This window comes from Parasteatoda tepidariorum, chromosome 7, assembly GCF_982258835.1.
Source record: "Parasteatoda tepidariorum strain Cologne lab strain chromosome 7, Ptep-v5.0, whole genome shotgun sequence".
Lineage (NCBI taxonomy): Eukaryota > Metazoa > Arthropoda > Arachnida > Araneae > Theridiidae > Parasteatoda > Parasteatoda tepidariorum.
The window spans coordinates 71,536,147-71,558,642 of NC_141761.1; the positions used below are offsets into that span (position 1 = coordinate 71,536,147).

Below are 22,496 nucleotides of genomic sequence, written 5' to 3' on the forward strand. Positions count from 1 at the left end.
TTTCAGATGCTTGTTTAATCACATAAATATTAGTTGTCATCCCAAAAAGCAAATCTTGCAAGTTAAAAAAAATTTAAATATTTCAAAACCATTCTTACTCCTTTAATATGTGATGGGATGGCTAAACTGGAATAAGGATTTCCATCAACCGGAAATTTAGTAAGACCAATCAAATGAGCAGAATAAAACATTAGACACTCTGCATCACTGCCAATATCATCATCAAGATAGCTTAAATATAAATTCCTATATGAACAAAAAATCTGTTATTTAAAAAAAATAATTGATTGGGAAATACTTCTTTTAGAATTAAACCAATAAAAAAAAATTATATTTATTTAAATTTGAAAATCATACAAAAATAGCAAAACAATTTAACTCTAAAATGAAAAATCTTTTTAAAAACTATTCATAAAATAATTAGAAAAAATTAACTAATAAAGGCACTGTAAATATTTCATTTTGTCACATAATAGTATTGACCTTTACATTACTATTATTTTCATTTTAATAATAATTTCAATTTTCAATTGATAATAATTTCAATATTTAAACTTTAATTTCCAATTAAAAAGATAAATCAACACAATTTTTATTATTGCAAATTTGAGAAAAATGTTTAATTTCTGTAAAAAAAAATAACAATAATAAAGTGCACTACACTCTTGAAAGTGATTGCTAATTCACAGCTTCAGCAATAAAAGGAAACTTGCATGGTATCATTGAAAGGTACTCATCAAAAGGTACAAAGGGCATTCAATAAAAACGAAGAGTTATTATTTTTTTTATGTAAAATACTCTGCAAACTAAAAAATAAAAGTGCAGGCGATTTTTTTTAAAAATGTTAACAAAATGTTTATAAATATACTAAACGATATAGACGTTTTTATTTCCCTAGTTTCATGCTTGTTTCAAGAGTAGCTTTTAGTAGCAATGCAAAATTGGAAGTCAATGATTTAGAGTTAAAAAACATAACATATTTTGCTTGCCTGCATATTGTTACTTCTGTTCAGTGTGCAATGTGTATTTTAATACAATGTTAAAATCATGCCACATTCCAGGTACAGTCCAGATTTTTTATCATGTGATATCTGACTTCTTATGCTGAAGGCAGATGTCCGTGACAGAAAGTTTAATATAGATTTGGATGTTATTTCTGCAGTGCAGGGTTCCTTGAAACAGCTTCCAAAAAAAAATCTTCTTAACTTGTTTTGAAAAGTGGGTTGAGAAATGAGACCATTAGAGACCATCTGAGGAAAGGTATTTTGAAAATAAAAAGATTTCTTTTTTGCTGTAAATAAATTTTTGATTTTTACAATATTACTCTCAATATCAATTAAAAGTAATATTACAATATTACTTTTTAGAATATTACTGCTTTATTTCAAAAAGAAAAAATGTGCAAACTATTTTTGAAATAATTTTTTGAAAGTTTATGTATGTAAACAAATATTTTAATAACGAAAATCATACCAAAATCGTTTCTAGTACTGTTGTTATTATTACCAATAGACTTAGCAGACTAAACAGTTACTGATAGTCTTTTATAAAAATCAATGCCTTTTTGCTATTTATTATAAAGTTTTAAAAAAATTCAGCGATTTAAGTGAAATAGTTTTTTTTCCCTTCGAAAATGAACTGTCTTTGAACAAAAAGCTGTGCTTTCTTGTTCCTAAGTAGAAGTTACTATTTTTGTATACATAAGCATAAATAATTTATTTCAAATTTATTTTTATGAAAAGGTAATGCCTCATAAAAAGTGCTAAAATGGTTATTTTTTGTGGAATAAAATAGTTTTGTTGTATGAAAAAACATTTCTTAAAGTGCTTAAATTTAACAAGATCTAACTGTCAAATTCTTAAAAATATGTAATATTATTAATAGCATAAAAATACTATTTGAGTCATTTATTTTTACCATAATAGACAACAAAATGTCATATATACTATTTACTTTCATATTAGTTGGAGTTCATATTAGTTTTTAACTTAACTATACACTCACTTTTTATATGGTTCTCCAAAAGATGGCAACGAAACAAACCGTACTAAATTCTCAGTATCAATATCATAAACACGAAGTTTTCCCTAAAACCACCAAAGAAAAGATTTAACAAAATATAAAAGTGCATACTTTACAAAAAAATCACATAAAAAGTATTTAATGTGATACAGCTTCAATTTGCTATGATATAAATATTTCTCCAAATATTTTTTTTTTCAAATGCTGTCATTTTTTTCTTCTAATTTTTCTTTTTTATCCTTTAATCTTTTTGAAAATATTTTCATAAAAATTAGTCTCAATTTTCGTTAATTTTAGACTTTGTTTAAAAGAAATTTTGATCTTCTATGGCTGAAAAAGTTTTTAAAAAAAAATTTACTTACAGGAGAGAAAAGCATTTTGCCTACTTTATATCATCCAAAACACTCAACAAGTCAAAGGAAGATGAAAAAGTGTAAAACAAAGTGATAAAACTTGTGGAGAACAATTAATTTTCTCTTTTATCCATATTGATTATATTGGCTTTATGGAACGTCTTTAAAGACTTTTGCCTTCAAAAACTTTTTCGAGGATATTAAGCGAAAGAAATATTATCGTCAAATGATATAAATCTATGAATCTGCTGTAAAAAAGACAATTATTATTATTATTTAGGTTATATTATTATTTATGAAAACAAACTAATAGTATGTTGAACTTTTTATTTTATATTTTTATTGTTGAACTTTATATTTTTATCTGTTGTATTAGATTCAAGTATTTAGATATTGAAAGAAAATCTAAACTTTCTTGCACAAAATTAATTCAAATATATAATAAACTTCATTGCAACCAATTTGAATTTAATATAATTATGCATAAAACAAGTTTGAAATCAATTTGTATATGATATACTTCAATATAAATATTTCTCGCATTACACAAAAAATGGTGTAAAAAAATATATATCCTTCGAAAATCTGAAAGGTAAAGAATGAAAAATGCAGGTTTTCTCTTAGAAATCGTCATTTTTCACTAGATTGCTCTTTAAGTAGTACTTGGTGACATTATCATAGTTGAGCGAGTAGATAAGGGGGGGAAATTGAGTTTTTGCAGTTAAATATTTCTATTTTAAAAATTGAACACTGAAAGTAATCAAAGATGTGATATAAAAAATTATTGGCATATCTGCTTCTGTGCTTGCAACTGTTTACAATTGGGTGAATGAGTTTAAATATGGCTCTGCATTCACAAATGAAAATCTTTCTGGCTATCCATGAAAGTTACTTTCTCTGAAATGCATAAAATTTATGAGATTTTGAATGAGCGATGAATCAAAGAGCCTGAAACAGTTGAGGTCACATGCATATTTCAAAGTACAGGAATAAACTTAATTAAATAGAGTAAAACAATTTAACTAAGAAGGTTTTTTTTTTTAAAAAAAAAAAACAAATAAAAAACGCAATTATACCATTTTTTTCAACAAAAAAAAAGAGTTTAATAATCAGTATACTAAAACTCATTTTTAATTTATTAGTCATTTCAAATTAACAGTAAAACACACCAATGTAACTTTATAATGTAAAGGTTAAAATGACATAAATTGAAATAATTTTATGTGCTCAATATGTTTACAAATTTTTCACTTTAATAGTAATAAAATTTTTAAAAAAAGTTAAATACTAACATCAGAACTAGTTACACCCAAAAGCTCACGAAGATTATACAAGGGGTACCAACACATGCAAATAGGAGCTGATGCTTTATCCAACTTGATAAATTTAATTACTTCTATGTCTTTACTTCTTAAAGAAGATATGTTATATTGAACCTGCAATAAAATTAAAAAGTAAAATATAAAAAGAAGAGTCAATGATAAAAAATAAATACAGTAAACTCATAGAGCTATATTAATCATAGAATTGGACAACAACTGCAGATAATCTAATAATCAAAATAACCAAAAAAGGGTACAATCACAAAACGTGGGTAAATTATTATGAGCAAAGCAGCATATAATTTTATAAATAAAATGCTAACCAATTAAATATGTTTGATGCATATATTCATTGGACTAAAACTCAAACTTAAAACACAAGTGACCATGCGCAAGACATAGGTATGCAATATTTATCTCTGCTACTACTTTTTATTCATATAAGTGTGTGATTACCAACAATAACTAGGCTGAGTAGATAATTTTTAAAAAAAGAAAACTATTCCTCATACATTGTTAAAGAATAATCATTTTTCTACTCGCACTTTCATTTATAATTTAGGCAGAGCAAGCCACTCAATTTTATTATCGCTTTTTTTTAGCAGAATCATTTCACAAGCTTCATAGGTCTAAAAAAATTTCAGATAAATTAATAATAAAAAAATAACACACAATGCTTACGGACTATTAAATCTTTTATTTTCAAAAATTGGATGTTTCTTTTAAAGCCAAAATAAACTGTAATTAATGGATTTTTGAAATAAACAATGAAATTAAAAATTATTCTTAGTATACAATAAAAATTTTACTTTTAATTGCTTTTAGTGACAATTTTTTTTCAGAAAATGATCACTTACCACTAAAAAATCTTCACCTAGAGTAAAGAAATATATGTTTTCTCCTTCATTTGGGACATTAAAAAGAGTATTTACAATATAACCACGGTGTTGACGAGTTTTGCCCTTAAAGCACCATAAAGGCTCTTCAGATAAACTGCTTCCCTCATCTTTGATTTGATCAAGGGCTGAGGGTATTAGCAAATGCAATTGAAAGCGAGTAACAAAAGATCCATCATCCTGAAAATTTGACAGAGTAAATATAATTTAACTTTGAAATAAATAACACAGCTGAAAACTTATATTCAAAAAAATAAGAACAAGTAAAATAGTTTTGAAACATTTCTTTCAATAAAGCACCACATACAAATTTAAGATTTATAAGTTTTAATTGGTAAAATGCTGCTCGTTTTTTTAGATTTTGACATTTAATCCTTCAAGCTGAACATAAAAAAGTTTATAAAAATGGTCAATAAAATTTTTTTTTTAAATTTTAGCAAATTTTATGAATTTTCTTTTTCTTCTTTTTTGAACTTCATTAATTTTATTTATTTTTGTAATTCATTTTAAAGCTTTCCTATTTACATAGATCATGCGACATTTTAATATGATCTCCCAACAGTATATTTAATTTTTTTTAAATTTCAAAATACATCCGACACAAGGAGAAATATGAGTATGCAAGAAAAAGAACATAATAAAAATATCAACATTAAAACAAGTTTTTCTAAACATATGGTAACAAACTTAATTAAAAACTTGGCCATAAAATAATATTTTTTAAAATTAAAATATTATGAAAAAAATTTCAAATTCACTTCAACATTTTAATGAAGATGGAAAAAAATTAATTCAAATAATGTAATTTATTAAAAATTTTCCTAATCACAAATGTGTAACACTTTAATTAGACCTATCAGTACATTTGAATTTTTTTCCAAAATATAATGATAACACTCTCATTAAATTTACCATTTCTTTTAAAAAACTTACTGATAAATAAAAGTTTTTATTAAAAATAATGAGAAAATTAAAACATATAAAACAAAATAAAATTACATACAAATTAATACTATCTGGAAAAGAATAATTCTGTAATATTTCATTATTTATTGTTGGCACTTGCAAAAACACTTACAATGTCCAGATTAATCTGGCACTAGGAAAATAAAACTAAAAAATACAATATAGAATGGAGGAAGGTCCTAAGGAAGGCTCTGGCCAACAAAGGACTGTCATGCCAATAGAAGAAGAATTACAATTTATTTAAGACTTCTTTAAACAAAATTTAATTTCCAAAATTAAGCTGGAAATCATACTTACAACAACAATGAAATATTGAGGATCTGGAGAAAATTTTATAGCAGATGTTTTAAATCTCATCTGATCATAAACAAAACAGGGCTTAGAAGATAGGGCGATACAATCAAAAACTACTATGCTATTATCTGTGAAAGCTCCAACTGAAAAATAAAATTAAATAAAGATAATGTGACATCTTTGGACAGTTTCAATTTTAATTTCAGAACTATAAAAAAGCAGTATGTGTTTTTGGCAATTCAAAATGGAACTGCATTTATTTTTTAATATGACTAACAGATTCTTATATCGAAATTATTAAATAGTAAAATAATTGAACAGAGAAAAATGGAAACATTCAGCAGGGCTAAATTGCTTAAAATCTTGACAATTAAAATTCAGAAACATTTATCAGTTTGGAAGAATTAAATTATTAGAAGATCCGTATGCACACCAGTAACAGAGTTTATCTTGTATGATCATAAGCAACTATTGAATATAAAAATTTCTTATTTCATCATATACCCAGTACATTTCTCTATATACCTTCAGAAATGTTCTGTTTTAATGTTATATGGTCTGTGCTGTGATACAAAATGCAACATAAAATGATAACTAGCACATGCAATTTTTTTATTATAGAGAGAAAATATTATTTCATAAATATGGGTAGTGTGGCCCCACCAAACTACAAAAAAGTTGCATAAAATTAAGAAGTCATCCATAACACAAAACTAAATGTACTTAACAGGAAAAGCTATTTGAAACCAATTAATGGTCCCAAAAAGACAAATTATTTGTAACCATAAAAGAAACATTTGGCACTCTTTTACAGTTTTCAAACTTTTATATAATTCTAGAGTTTAAACATGAATTTAAAGAAATCGAAAAAAAAGAAAGAAAGAAATAGGAATGATTTGATATCCGTGAAACTGAATAGATTTTTACTGTTTAATTGAAACTAGCTTGTTTAAAGCAAATTTCATTTTTGATAATACAAAAGCCAGATGGAGCATTATTTTAAACATCTTCAATATAAAAAATGCTTAATAAAAGACGAATTTAATGAATCAATCACTAACGAAAAATTGAAATTAAAGTGAATAAAAAGCTTTGATACAACATTAATTCCTAAACAAAATTTCAGATTAACTTGGCATAATTAACTAAATTTTTAAAATGTTACATTCAAATAAACTGTTACAGACCTAAATAGTTACCACTGCTGTCAACAATTAAATATTCTACACCAATACTAGAATCTTTATAAAGAATCTTTTTCTCCATAACCCTGGTTGTCAGAAAAAGAAAACATTAAATTATTAATTAATAAATTATTAATAATAATAGCAATTACAATGGTACTGCTACATTTGATTTACCTAATAAAGAAAAAATTTAAAAGCTTAACATAAAAAACTCACATGAACCTCATCTTAAAAAAAAAATTTTGAATCATTACAAAATCCTAAACTAAATAAATTTCAAGTCAAAATTTAAATAAAATTGGAGCTGCGAACTAAAATAAATATGAAATAGCATGACAAAAAGTTTTTGAAATGTCAATTGATCGAAAATACTGAAAATAAACCACTTTTCACACAGACCATTATTTATTAATTTAACCCACCCATTGGCGGCTTCTTTAATTTGGGGTAATATCTGGTTTCTTTCTTACATAGCAGATTTTTTTCTTTACTAGGACATTCAATAAAAGTATATAGCTCAAAGAAAAAACATACTTTGTTTTGTAATTCCACTTCTGTAAATTTCCAAAACCATCTCCAAAATAAATATAAGGCCTATTAAATAATAAAACATGAAATTTCTTTAATTGGACACTTCTATAAATTAACAATCTTAATACTAATTTAGAGCAGAGAATCATTAAAATGTAGTCGAAAAATTCAAATAAAGCTTCAGAATGGTGCTAACAATAAACATATAGAAAAAAAAACTTATCCTATTATTAACATAAGGTAAATTAGTCACTACAGGAACATATAATCAGTTATTAGTTCTAGAGTTCGTAAACAAAAACAGTTCCTCAAATTTCCTAATGTAGTTTCAATAGTTCATCCAAATTATGAAGAGGAATGACAGCAAAATCAGTTATCCCACCAGTCAAAATTTCCCCGAATTTACTTTCTCACTGCATGTGAAAATCAAGTTAACTGTCAAAAAGAAAGGTTTTCTTTAAAAAAATAAAAAAAGCTATACAACTAAGCCAAAATTGGAAAAATTATTGATTAACTCATACAGCTCTTATAATGCATGAATATAAATTTACTTTTAGTAGATTAGAAAAATTTTCCACAAGAAAAAAATTTTTTGAAAAAAAAAATTTTTTTTTTTCAGATAATAAACTATTTGGAAAATAAAAACAAAAATAACTTTACAAAAATAGCAAACCTAATTATCCCAGTTTTTAAGATCTTACTATAAAAGGATATTTAATATTGATTTGGCATATAATAGATACTTTTAATATTTAAGGGCGATTGTGAAAGCAATAAAAAAGAAAGCACAAAAACAATTTTAGAATTCTGAGCAAAAAAATTTTAAAAAAAACTTACAGAAAAGTTTTTGAATTATTTCTTTTGAATAAAATTGAACTAATTGAATGAAGTCAAACAACACTTGAGAAGCTTCAATTTGCAAGAACTATTATAAGTACAGATAATTAAAACACATCCCTTATTAATGTTTCCAAATTTGGAAAAGCTTTATAATTGCCATAAGCGATTTTAGTTCTAATATTATTGGTCTCAACTTCAAGACTCTTCTGTTTTTTCATTATGCAGATATTTATTATCATTATGCAGGTTGATATGAATACCTATGTCCATTATTTTATATTCATAGTTCTCTTGTAACATTTTAAAAGTTGGAGATATCCTTATAATAATGCATACTTTTCAGGCCACATATTTCAGATAGTTTTTCAACAATACATTTCAAAGGTTATACTAAGTTTTTCTTTCTCCAAAAAAAAAAAAATAAAAAAAAATAGTTCTATCAAAAACTACAAGAAAATCAACAATATCAATTAAAAACAATCAAACATTAAAGAAAAATCAATCACATAAGAACAAAAAAATGAATGGTAATTAACTTAGTAGAATATAATGGGGATAAAAACTATCTGACTGCCTTCTCAAAGAATATTTTCTCCGCAAAGTCAGAATGTCCATATTTGTATTGACTGTCAGAAATAAAAAGAGAAAATTTATGCTACATCTTAAGTTGCAATACGTTTACCTTTTCTAAAATAAGCATTTATTTTATTTAAAGGAATATTTTAAGGAAAAGCACAATTTAATGCAAGAAAATAAAAGTTTGTTTAAAAGTTAGGAACAAAATTTATTATTAGCATTTCCTGAATTTATAATATTCTCTCCTGAAAGTCAGCACTGTACAAGGCTATTAACAAGGTCTTTCATATTTGAAGACATGGTAAAGAGTCAAGGAAAAAAATTTTATATAAAAGCACTAAAATAACTTATGGTATTAATTGTAACATTTATATAATAATACAACTCTAAAAATATCCTAAAATAATTATAAACATTGGATAAGTTTTTTGGAGAATGCTCTAACTAAGGATTACCACATATAAAAGTGAATAATAATTTCTCAATAAGATTATATATATATATATATATATATATATATATACTACGACTAGGCTAGACCTTGTAAGCCCCACAATAATTAATAAATATAGATTTTACGTAAGTCTTACAGAAAATAACTTTGTAGGGTTCTTTTTAAATTCATAGGAAGAAATTATGGCGAATGTAAGATAAAAATTATTTATTAAGAATTAAACAAGATAGAATATGTACATTAAAACTAAATCATCGTAACATAACCAGAGCATTTATTTACGTCTGCTCTCCTCTGTATCCCTTGTTCAACTGCCTGACGATCGGACCATGCACAGACGAGCAGAGGAGGGGGTTTGCTATGGTTACCCGGCAAACTTATTCTATTTATAAGTTAGAATATGACTTAATGAGAAAAATTCCAAAACATACTTAAAAAGATATCACAGAGCACAGTAAAAATATAAAAATATATCTAATCATAGACGCAAGAAAATTTAATTTTTTCTTCCATCTTATCTTTTTTTAAGTTTATCAAAATTTATATTGCTTTAAACTAAATAAAAATACTTTTATAAGTAAAACATGATATAATTTTTAAATAAGGCATAATGCTAGTAAACAAGTTAGTAAATACCTACAAATGAGGGTGAACAACAACTGTTTTGACAGTAGAAGCAGTTCCAGAAAGAATTGTTTGAATTTCCTTGGTATTACTGTTAACATAGACAGTTAAACCATATGCAGTGCTTGCCATAAAATCATTCAATTTTTCAAAAGATTTTTCTTTCTTCACATTTTTTCCTAAAACCCTCATAACCACTCTGGAAAATAAAATAAATAAAATAATTAAATAAAAATAAATATAAAATAAAAATAAATAATATAAAATTAAAATAAATAATCTAAAATAAAAATACATAATATAAAATTAAAATAAATATAAAATAAAATAAAAATAAATAAAATAAAACAAAACACTTTCTTTTAATTATTAAAATGAAGTACTATTTAAAATCTATCTAGTTCACTGCTTTGTAGACAATCAAAAAGAAATTCACCATTGCAAATTTAAAAAAATTATTTCTTACTCCTTAAAGGTGAATCTTGGTTTAAAATTAAATGACAGAGTCATTATTGGACCATCTTCCACATCAATAGACCTAGAGATCAAACATTTACAGAGTATAAATTATATATTCACCAAAATTTTCAAAATTTAAAATAAAACTAAATAAGAGAAATTAAACAAAATTTAAGTTAAGGGCCAAAAAAAGTAAGTGAAAAAATATTAAAATAGAAAGTTAAAGATTGGAGAGTACAATTTAATCGCTTTAATCCTTTCAATGCCAGACTCCTGAAGCAAAGTTGTTGTCTGTTATTGAGAAACACTGATTAGTTTGACAGAACAACAGTCAATTTCAACCCCAATTTGTATAAACTGAGCTGAATGTATTTGTGTTCTATACAAAGTAAAATAAAAATGTAACTTAATAAAAATGTATGTAAATGATGAAAAATCCCCCCCCTCAACAAAACATTAATTTCAAAGAGATAGTTCAAATATTTTGACATTAATAGCTTAGCGTTGTCGCAACACGGAATTATGTATTTTATACTTTTTCTCTTCAATTTTCATTATTATTGCATTTGTTTCTTAAACTGCATTGTATGTATGTATGTATGTATATACATATATATACACACACACGCATATATAGTCCCTGGCCAAATCATTAGACGCACTGTAATTTTTTAATAATTACTTTTTTTGCATGAGTTTATATGCAATACTTTTATATTTAAACATACATATAATGGGTTTTTATTCAGATCTTTTATATACTTCCCATTTGCATTGATTTTTAACGTATTGCAATACAATGTTAACCAATTGATGCACGAGCAAGTGCATACTGGTTTCAGCCTCGTTCTCGTGTGCGTCAGTTGCAGACGTTTCTGTGGCTTTATGCACTGTGTTTATTTGTCTCGCAGTTTTATACTTTGCAATTATTTGTTCATTTTGAGTTCAGTGAATAAATAATCAAATGGAACATTTTCACATGAGTAAAAAAGTTTTTTACATGAGTTTCTTGAGAGTATGAGGTAAGTATGAGATTTTTACAAGAAAAAAACAAAATATAAAAAAAAATGCAACTTGCTGAGATAATACAGACAGAAATTAGCAGAGTGCTAAATTTGTGGGGTTGAACATAATTATGAATAAAATATTACCAGATTAATTTAAAAGTTTCACTGTAAAAGCAAATATGACTATCCTGAGTTCCAATAACAATATTTTCTTTAATGACAGTCAGAAAGGAAATACTACTTCTGCTTGTAATAACTTGCACCATACGAAGACATATTCTCTCTTCTGGATTTACTGTCAGTAATGATGTTGAACTTTCTACAGAAAAAGTAACTAACTACTTTAAACTGGTATGATTTATAAAATTACAATCAATTGAAGCCCACAGTACCTGTTTTGGTTTTGTAGAGAGGAAGTCCCCAAACAACAATTTTGCCTTTAGAAGTTCCAGTATAAGCCAAAGTTGACATTACACTAAAAGCAGTCTGAGTGAAATTTCCAGCCTTCAAACACATTTTCTATGAATATAGACAAGTTATATCAGTAATTTTGGTTTAATAAGAACTACATATGTTTTAAAAAAAACTGCACAACTACCCTAAATGCTGGTAGTTATTATAATTTACAAATAGCAAAAATAAAATTATTTTTTAAAAAAATATAGCAGCTAAAATTTTTTATAACGTGTATAATTTTAAGAGTAAATTATTACCAACTTGATCAAAAAAATTAGGAAATGGTTCAGTTTTTAAGAAAATCATAATAACACACAATTTACTAAGTTTTCTTACCAAACTAAGGTAAGCTAATTAATAATCTTCAATTACTTAAAATAGCATGCAGTGACATACATAACTATTTAGGGACATTTAATATTCAGATTTCATAACAATTATATTGCACTAGAACCACTTAAAATATATTGAAAAATATATTTACTAAATTATTTTAATTTAGTAAGTATATTAAATGAATGAATTTTGAAATCTTTGAATGTAATTTTATTGAAAAATATATTTACTAAAAATATATTCGATTGAAAAAACTATTGAACAATGAAAATTGTTCTATAATTTATTTTATAATTAAAATTTTAAAACCTCAATGTAAATAAATATATACCTCATCATACAGAGCTTTTAAATCTACAGCAGATGACAATAAACCATTTTCATTCTGTAAAAAAGGATTCAATTAAATTCTAAATATTATGAAATAAAAAAAATAAAAATATCCCAAAAAAACTACTACTCTCTTTTATAATAAAAATAAATAAATAAATTTTGCTAATTTTGCCAAAAAATACTCAGCATATATTTTTTCTGATATTTATTAACATTAAGAGTTTCTAAAGAAAATAATATTTTTTATTAATTTAAGATAGAGCTATATAATCTCAAATTTCAAAAGACTTACATTTTCATTGATAAAGCTGGGTCACAAAATCTTCAGCTTAACTTTAAGTATATTATTTTATATTTCAGATGGAAATGTTATTCCTTAAAAACATAATGTGAGATTGTTTAAATAAAACACATTCTGTTAATTCTTAATTTTGAAGCAATCCGATGAGCAATATCTGAATTGTGGAAAACATAATTTTCTAATGTGTTTTTACATATTTGCATGAAAAAAATCAAAGCTACAACTAAAGTCTATCTCTAGGTGTTTCACTTATTAAGTATCATTGTACTAAAATAGTGCTAAAATAAATAAGAACAAAAAATTAAAATATTGTTATAACTATATTTTTTATAAATTTTAAGACAAGTAACCACAGGGTGCGTAGCCAAATCTTTCAACAAAAAATAAGCACCTTTCAAGTGCTTTTTAAGCACTTAAAAAATATTTTTAAGCATTATATACATTTATAAAATGCAAAGTAATTCTCAAAGACTTTACATGACCATTATAAAATAACTAGTTTCTGACGAAGAACTCTTTTCTTGATTATATTAGCCATTATGAAATGATCAAGAGACTTTTCGGTTCGATATCACAGAGTGGAAAATGAAGTCTGAAATTTAGAATATCTTGCAAAATGTAGCAGAGTTGCACAATGAAACAGTTTTAAAGTACTATAATGATTATAAAAAATAAAAATAAAAGCAAAAAGCGGAAATTTGACTCATCCTTAAAGTTGAGTAGAGGGAAAGGGGGGAATTCTTCTCCTCACTTGCCCAGAGGAACTTCAATTCTTACCCTGACCTTGAAGATCATTAGATCCAGAGGGGACAGGGAAGGAACAAATGTTTTATTTTCTCCTGTGCTTATTTTCTTTTTCTGATAAGCTGCCATCAATCAAACTTAAAGGAGTGGCAAGCTAATTTCGTTTTCTCTTTGATTTACGAGGGGGTGGGGAAAATTCATTGCACAGGCATAGCAATGAATGTTTGAGTTAAGGAACTTGAAACATCTGGCTAAGAGTATTGATTTTAAAGGTGAAATGTGAGATTTATTTTAAATCATCCACTTCAGTTACTCAGTTTTGTTATTTATTATGGTGAATTGTTTTATTATTTCCGATAATGCATTATATTATTTAATCACCAGTTATATTCATCCATTTGACATCAATTAACAAAACAATATTTTTTTGTTGAATAAATTCTGATTTCTTAGAAATGCGATATCATTAGAAAGTTTTTCTTGATGTGCAATCACATCTGCTTTCCTTAAAAATAGTCTTTTAACAAAAAAATAAACTAAAAGGAGAAGATTGTTTATTAATTTAAGCATATAATTATTTGTTAATAATAGCAGGCGATTATTTTATAAATAAGCTAGAAGTTTTTCTTTTTCTTTTTTAAATTTTAATTTTTTTTCTTTTTTTTTTCTTTTAGGATAAATTTTGTACTCAATAAATAATTTTTTTTTATTAATAAATTTTATCATTAAGTTTCTTTTTTTTTTTTTTAATTCCGTTTATCTTATATCCTGTCTCTTCGAGATTTTAATACTTATATTAGTGCCTTTTTTAAATATCGTTTCCGTTCCATAATTTTCAAGTGTTGTTTTTATTTAGATTAATAAGTTTTCTTTTCATCCTCCCCCGCCAGTATAATTAGGTATGAAATATATTGCGTTTTTTAATTATTGGTTTTGTTTCATATTAGTTAATTTGGAGATTTAAATTATTATCAAAAAATAAAAATGCAAATTTTGTATTTTTTCAACTTGTTTTTCTTGTCTAAATTTGCAAATGTTTTTATCCTTTTAAATGTTATTTTTCTACCATTTTCTTTAATTTAGGAGATCTTTTCGTTTTTTCCCTGTTTTTAAATATGTTTAACTTTTTCCTTGTAATTTGGGTTTGATAAAACATCCATTGACCGCACTTTTGACCGATCCAGAAAACTGGGAAATTCAGACATCCGGGATTGCGATGGTCCCGAGCATACCGGTTAATTGGTTCTCTACTGTATTTCCTCAAACATGTAAAATGATTGGCGCTTTCATACACTATGGACCGACGGTACGCCGAAATAGATTGTGGTTGAATGAATTGTTAAAACATTGAATAGAACTGTGTAAAAAGCACGCCTTCGCACAATACGTGGCAAAAATCGACAAGGTAAAGAAAAAAATCCCATTTTCAAAAAGGGAAAATTAAGCACTTTTTAGAAACACCCAATAAAAAAAAGCACCTTTAAAAGCTTTTAAAAACGAAAATCGAAAATAAGAATCATGAACCAATTTCAGAGCTGTGTGAATTTCTCATAAATCAAATATAAACTGATATCAGAAATATTAAGATTTTCATGACCGTAATAAGATGACATCTCAACAATTGACATTAAAGTATGCAAATAAAATTGCCTAGCGTATATCATTTAATACCGGCTTACTTGAAATGATATTTATGATGAAAAGCGTAATTAACACAAAATTAAATAAGCTAAAATTATTTGTCTGAAATGAAACTGATACAAAATCAATAAAATGAACAAACCTTTTCGAAAAAATAAACATTATCTTCACTTGTAGAAGCAAAATGAGAAGAGTCATTAGGGTGAAAAACCACATGGTGCTAGAAACAGAAAGTAATTTTCTTTCATTTAATATAAATAATAAGGTACAGTTAAAAAAAAAAATCAAATCTCAAAATCCAATAGTGACTAAAAGTTGCATTTAATGTTAAGTAAGAAAAATACCCAATTTAAGAATTTTTGAAAAACATCTTGCGAGTTCACTATTGCACAAAAAGTCAAGCAAATCAAAAAATTGAGCATTTCGATATCATTTACTCAAATATTTCTCATAATATTCAATAGTAAAATAAAGTTGAATTAGGTGTTAATTTAGGGTTAGGCACAATTTTAAATTAATCAGACAGTATTTTGAGGATCCTATTTAACACCAAAATGACAAGGTGTTAACAGAACATTTTAGTTCAATTTTTAACACATGTTTGAATGTTTATTTCAATATACAACAGTGAAAAATTTTCAAGAGTTATTGACAAGAGTTAGTACAAGAATTATAGAAAATTCTTAAATTTCAATGCAAAATTTTTATATTATCAGTAAGAAATCTTGAGTAACAATAAAATACTATAAAAAAGCTTAAGTGAAAATAGTTATAACTGCCCAATTACAAGAATTGTAATTAAACGAATCATTACACAGTTGAATCGCTGCTTCTTCTGCGACTAATTTAAGGCATATCTCTGCAGTTTGAGAGTGGTATTGAAGTTTGCAAATATCACGCAACAGCACCCCAATACCATCTCTTATAGCTCAATCAGTTCATTATTCGTTACTCTTGAAATAAGAACTGGGCCGATTAATCAGATCATTATTGCCCAGAGTTTAAAATTTTAACTTACTAACATTATTCTTTTGGGGTCTTTTTTTCTGTTCTTTCAGCCCTCAAAATTAGACGAACTGTTAACTCCTGGATGGTGTTTTTGCTCTGATAACATGGTCAAAAGAAAATTTTCAGAAAAACCTAGGAACTCATTTCGCTAAATAACAAGACCTATCGCAGATGCAAGATAGAGATAACCTCATTATAAACCAAATTGGGAGAGACCTTCAAAATATTGGTGGTGAATGTTATAAGATTTGATTAATAATTTACTTTGCATTAGAATTTAGTTTATCCCGAATGAACATAGAGTTGAACCAAATTTTTAAACAAAAAATAAGACCCTTTATTTAAGCACTCAAAAAAAGATTTTTAAGCACTTTCTTTTTAATAACAAAATTACACTTCAGCTTTTCATGTTAAAAATTTTTTCTTCCTTATTGTAGAAAGTTCTTCAGAGATAAACACAAAAGTAGTTGCATAAAAATGTTCATATACATCATAATCATGGTTTGTTCAGAGTCTTCCCCAAGAAATGGGTCAGATTTTAATATGCATTATAATATACATGAGTGTTTTCACTACAGAGCGAGAACGCGAGAATCTCGCATATTTTTTTCATTTCTCGCATTAAAAAATTATTAACGTGAGAAGTTCGAGCACTCTATTAATTTTAAAATGCGCGAATCCCTCGAATTTTGGAAAAAATTTCGTTTTTCGCCATTTTGAAAAAAACATGAAAACAGCTACGACAAGTGTTGAGGGAAAAAAATGAGTCCTTTATCAACTACTTTAAACATAGTTGTTTAAAGTTAGCTCTGTTTTTAGTTGTTAATGATTTACCAAACTTCCTCATCGACAATTTACAGCAATTTATAAAAGTTGAAGTCTGTGAAAACTATACAGGAAGACCTAACAAAAAGAATGAACATGGAAATAACTTCAACGAACTTCACTATTCTAAAACAGAAATAATTAAAAACCCTATGCTGGTAGATGTAGAGGATAGGAAAATGTGAGCACAAATGCTACAAATTTAATTAGTGATTCCGAATAGTTCAGCATCTGTTGCAAGGTCACTTAGCACCTAAAACCGAATTAAACAAAATATTGTAACAGATTGACTGATGAGCATTTGAGCAACTTAATGAGAATAGCTGATGAAAAAGTAAATATAGAACATTTTCCATACGATGATGCAGAAAATATTCAATGGTTTAGAAATTATAAGATGTTAAAAATGTATTATAATTAAAGAAATTTTTTTTTTCAAGTCTACTCGTGTTTTTTTTAGTTTTTAGAAATGTCACTTAACTTTTTGAAATCTCACTCTGTTTTTGAGGAAGGGTGAGAAATTCTCTACCATTTTTTTTCTGTATTGAAAACACTGTACATAAACATTTATTATGTATCACTTACAACTTTTTACTGTGTTATATTAAAATGTTTTTAACGATTAGCATAAAAATAATTGCTTTAGTTGTTTTTTATTTATTTATGACACACATATATTTTATATTGAATACTTAATTCTTGAAACTTTTACAAAATTCTATATAAGTTCTAACCATTTGCTAGGAATAATATAAGATTTAGCACTAACACCACAACTTAAATTAGAATCATTCATTTGTAAAATGCAATTACAAATATTGAAATAAATTAAAACGTCACTTTAATACAAATAATCTGCTAAGAAAATATTCACCTGAAATTTATTAGCTTTAAACTTATATGAACAAAAGGGAGTTGTACTTTGCGATTTCCATTCCCATAAAGCAAGACCCTAATTAAAGAAAAAAATAATGTTTATTATAACTCTAAAGAAAACAAATTATAAATCACAAAATTTTTGGACCATCATTAAAAATGAATGCTAGGTCATTGCCAATAGGCTATTAGCACAGCTTTAGCGCAACATTAAAAACAAAACCAGCAATAAAAGAAAACATTTTTAAATAGATATAAAAGAAAACATTTCTGAATTTAAAATTAAAATTATTGAAAGTGATGAAATATAAATTCAGAAAATGTAGTTTACTTGTGGTTTTCCATCACTTAAAGTCATCAATATATTGTTATTCAAAGAAAATGTAATCCATATCACACTTTCCACAGAAAAATATCCAGAGAGGCAAAATATCTTATTCCTAATTACAAATAACACAAAAATAGAATGAATGGAAATAAAAAAAAAATTTACAATAAAAGAAAAAATCTAAAAGAGTTTTTTTTTTAATATTTTCCTCGAGATAATTAATTAGCAGGATTCAAAAATTCTAAAGTGTTTTCAAATCTCTTTTGTTTAATAATTTCTGTGTCTATAATATAGAATTTTAGGCATTCAGAAGCATTACATCAATCAAAACTTAAAAATTAGCAATATTTGTTTTAAAATATATCTATATATATATACAAACCTTTGTTGACTAAAATTCAGGTATCTTTAAACTACAATATACTGACCTATGTGCTTTCCCTTATATACAATTACATTCTATTTCTTACAAACACAAAACATATTACTTACAAAAATATCGTGGGTCGGGTTAAAACTATAGCATGTGTTGTATAAAGGAGTAACTAGAGACTTTAGTAGATTTAATAAAAATTTAATTAAATGATATAAATACATTTTTTAATTAAAACTTGCTTTGATAGAAACGATTAAAGAACCTCCATGTGTATGTAATAATAAGACTAAACTATGTACGTATTAATATGACAAAATACGACTAAAAAATTTCAACTTTTTATTATCCTAAAGCCTAATTGTCTAATACTGTCATAGTTTAAGAATAAAAATAAAAGTTAACTAATACCTTTTTTTTTAAAAAAAAGTAAGCACTTCTTCTAAGTGTAATGCATTTTTAAACATTTTTTAAATCTTATAAAACCAATTATTTGCCATAGCATAGTCAACTAAATTCCTAGAATGAAACATACACTATAAAAAGATAACTAAGATATTTTTTTTCTAGATAGATAAGACACTTTTACTTTGTTTTTAAATTCCAAACAATAATGGTGTTTTCAGATCCACTTGCTGAAGTAGCTAAATAAGTCTTATTTTCACTAACTGTAGCACAAGTTATGTCAGTGGTCTGAAAAAAGAATTGATGACTTAAATTTTATTATAAACAAATTTATTAAAACTGCATATATCAAATTTTGATACCACAAACAATCTTGAATTCCTTATGTATCTACTATCCTCATAATAGAAAAAGAACCTACTTTAACCTAATATATTTCTTGTTTGCCCCTTTTTTATTTCACTATATATTTTTCATACAAAAAAAAAAAACCTTTTAAATTTTTTTACATTTAAAAGAGTTTTCTTTAAAAAAAAAATTTATTTAATTTTAGAAATCATTATATGATATCAATATATCAGAAAGTTGGTAAAACATGAATATATATATATATATATAAACATAAACATGAAGTAGAAAAATGGTATATCAGAAAACATACCACGCAATTCTAAAATATAAATATATACATACACACACATTCAAAAAACCTAACTTACTAGACTACTTTGCAGGCAAAACTTATCTTGTAAAAATACAAATTAAGTCTTACATTTTGTTATTTAGTGAAAACTGAACATTATCTTTGAATGAATGGTGCCAAGGTTGTGGCAAACCTTCAGCTCTATTCTGTTTAGTAACCAATTCAGGTATAATTACCAATTCAGCTAGAAACCAACAGAAGTAGGTAATTTCAGCTATAAACAACAAACCTATATACTTATTTCTGCTATCAATCCTCAATGAACAGAGTATAATTATTTGATTTAAAGTTATTTAATAATGCATGTAAATATTTCTCATATAAAATGCAACTTTAGAACAACTTCATTGTGGTTAACCTTTAAAAAAGTTGAGAAAAGTAAAATTCTTCAAAATTTAGTATTATAGTTTTTAATTCTCTACTATTATATTAAATATTTTGAAAAAAGTGGAGAATTTGGTATTTGCGTATATTTTGACAATTGGAAACTCAAAATATTTTCAATTTTATAATTAACAATTTTAATTATAATTAATTAATAATTTTTTTTCAAAATATTATTAATACAATTTAAAACTATTTTAAAAATAAAAACTTACATGACCAAATAACATATGCTGTGTGCAATTAATCCAATCATAACAAATTCCTGTAGCACCAGCAACAAAGAAAACATTTTTCAGAGATGGAGAAGATAAACTAACAGGGAAGACCCTTGTTTGATATCCAAATACCCACTTTAATTTCTATAAAAGAATATTGTATTAAGTTAAAATGCAAAACAAACACTTAAGTACATCAATGAAATACAAATAGCTAAAAAAAAATTTTTTTTTAATATGCACTAAAGCAGTCATCATGTTTTGAAAAAAATATTAAATTCTTAAAAAATTTTAAATTTTGTTTTGTTTTAAAAATTTTAGGTGTTTTTTGTACTTCATTACATCATTCAAAAGACAATCATAAAATCACAGGACAGAGCAAAACCAAAGAAAAAATCATATAAAAAGGCTAATGCTCAACTTTTCTAACATATATAAACTTATTTTCTGAAAGAAAATATTAAGCGGCTTAGCATTTGTCTGCTTCTGCTTGTAGACTAAAGAAGAAAGCAGACTTTTCCTCGAGACTTCAGCTGTACTACCCCGAGCCCCTTCACAGATCAGTATGTGTCTCCAAACGAACAACCAATCTGACAACACAATATTAAATAACTTTCTGCTTCCATTTGAATTTACTTTTGATTTTAAAAAATTGATAAATGGAGATTTGCACTTACTTTCTGGAAAATCAGCAAATAAACAGTAAAATTAAGAGAAGGGAAATATCATTAAAAATAAAGATTTTTTTGTTTGAAACAGATTAACAAATATATATACATATAATCAATGCTAAAGCATGTCCGAAAAAAGGCTGGAGATGTAGAAAGCTGTTTCTGGATATTCAAACATTTAAAATTCTTTTACAGTTTCATTTCTCCATGTTATTAGTTTAGTTTTTTTTTTTTTTTTCCAATTGCCCACAGTTTGAACTGTATAAATTACTTTTAACAACAACAAAAAAAAGTAGAAAACAATTTTTTTTTAAAAAATTAGAAGTAGAAAACAATTTTTTTTTAAAAAATTAGAAGTAAAAAAATAGATTAATAAAAAATGGAAAAATGCACATTTGAAGTAGAATCCCAAAATCATGACTGCTTAATTTCAAAACACAGTGAATCAGACACACACACTCATAAGTTTAAGTTATAAAAAAATATGTATCGAGCTGCACTCACAAATCTAAGGTTTAAGGATTTAAAATGAGGATTTCTTCAGAGAATTAATGAATTAAGTAAGGTGAGCATATGTAATTTCTTAGTGTAATTGCAATAGTAACAACTGGACACTTGGCATTGCTTATTTGCAATTACATTGAATACATATATATATTTTTAAATGTTTACTATTTTAAAAAGGAAAAATAACTAGTTAATTATACCACATAGTAAATCAAACCAACATAATCATATTTATTCAATAACAAAAGATTAATTATTTTATCATCCCATTCCGTTCTGTTTCAAACTAAATTATCAAATTGTAAGTTGAAATTTTAGCAACATTTCATTCCATTTTTAGCACTATGTTGAGGAAAAAAACACAACCAACTAAATAAATTATAAACAAACATACAAATATAAACCTGAATGATAATAAAATGGGTTCATTACTAACTTAAAGATTTTGAAGACTTATTAACTTATTTAGGTACTATTCAGTTTTCAGGAGCCATAAAAAATTTCCAAGCTGTTATTGATGCCGGTGATACTTTACTTATGGGCTCTTCCCACGTGACGTCACACTCCCGGGGGTGTAGGAATAAACATTCCAATACCAACACGTGTTTCTACAGTGTGATAATCATAATCTTCTGTTCTCTCTATTTTTAATTTCTTTAATTGTACAAATAACACTATGTATAAACTTAGTGAAACACCGTAATATGTTACAAATTTTAATTCATTGACAATTTTGAATTACAGAGCGAAAATAAACGAAAGTAGACAGAATTGCAACAGTGATACTATGTTTATGAATGAAAATACTAATGGTTTTAAGAAGTTTTTAGAAAATTTTGTGAGTAACGTAGAATTT

General features: G+C 25.7%; 1 protein-coding gene across 7 annotated transcripts in view; it reads right to left on the bottom strand.

Moving 5' to 3' along the window:
• LOC107448524 (cilia- and flagella-associated protein 251) overlaps nt 1-22,496 on the bottom strand; it is a 42,750-nt gene that overhangs the window by 12,655 nt on the left and 7,599 nt on the right. For 6 of the 7 annotated variants that reach the window (XR_011637257.2, XR_006227482.3, XM_087168043.1 and 3 more), the window contains exons 3-19: nt 20,460-20,606; nt 19,342-19,445; nt 18,383-18,491; nt 18,050-18,127; nt 15,485-15,562; nt 12,655-12,708; nt 11,924-12,050; nt 11,676-11,850; nt 10,532-10,603; nt 10,082-10,264; nt 7,575-7,634; nt 7,041-7,123; nt 5,857-5,996; nt 4,555-4,773; nt 3,668-3,811; nt 2,005-2,087; nt 99-246 (exon numbers count right to left, since the gene is read on the bottom strand). Coding sequence is in view for 5 of the 7 variants with exons in the window: in XM_087168043.1 (XP_087024169.1) it covers nt 99-246; nt 2,005-2,087; nt 3,668-3,811; nt 4,555-4,773; nt 5,857-5,996; nt 7,041-7,123; nt 7,575-7,634; nt 10,082-10,264; nt 10,532-10,603; nt 11,676-11,850; nt 11,924-12,050; nt 12,655-12,708; nt 15,485-15,562; nt 18,050-18,127; nt 18,383-18,491; nt 19,342-19,445; nt 20,460-20,606 (2,004 nt within the window). In the remaining 2 variants the exon portion in view is untranslated. The remainder of the gene's footprint in view (nt 1-98; nt 247-2,004; nt 2,088-3,667; nt 3,812-4,554; nt 4,774-5,856; nt 5,997-7,040; nt 7,124-7,574; nt 7,635-10,081; nt 10,265-10,531; nt 10,604-11,675; nt 11,851-11,923; nt 12,051-12,654; nt 12,709-15,484; nt 15,563-18,049; nt 18,128-18,382; nt 18,492-19,341; nt 19,446-20,459; nt 20,607-22,496) is intronic. The other variant, XM_043057030.3, reaches the window with a different exon arrangement.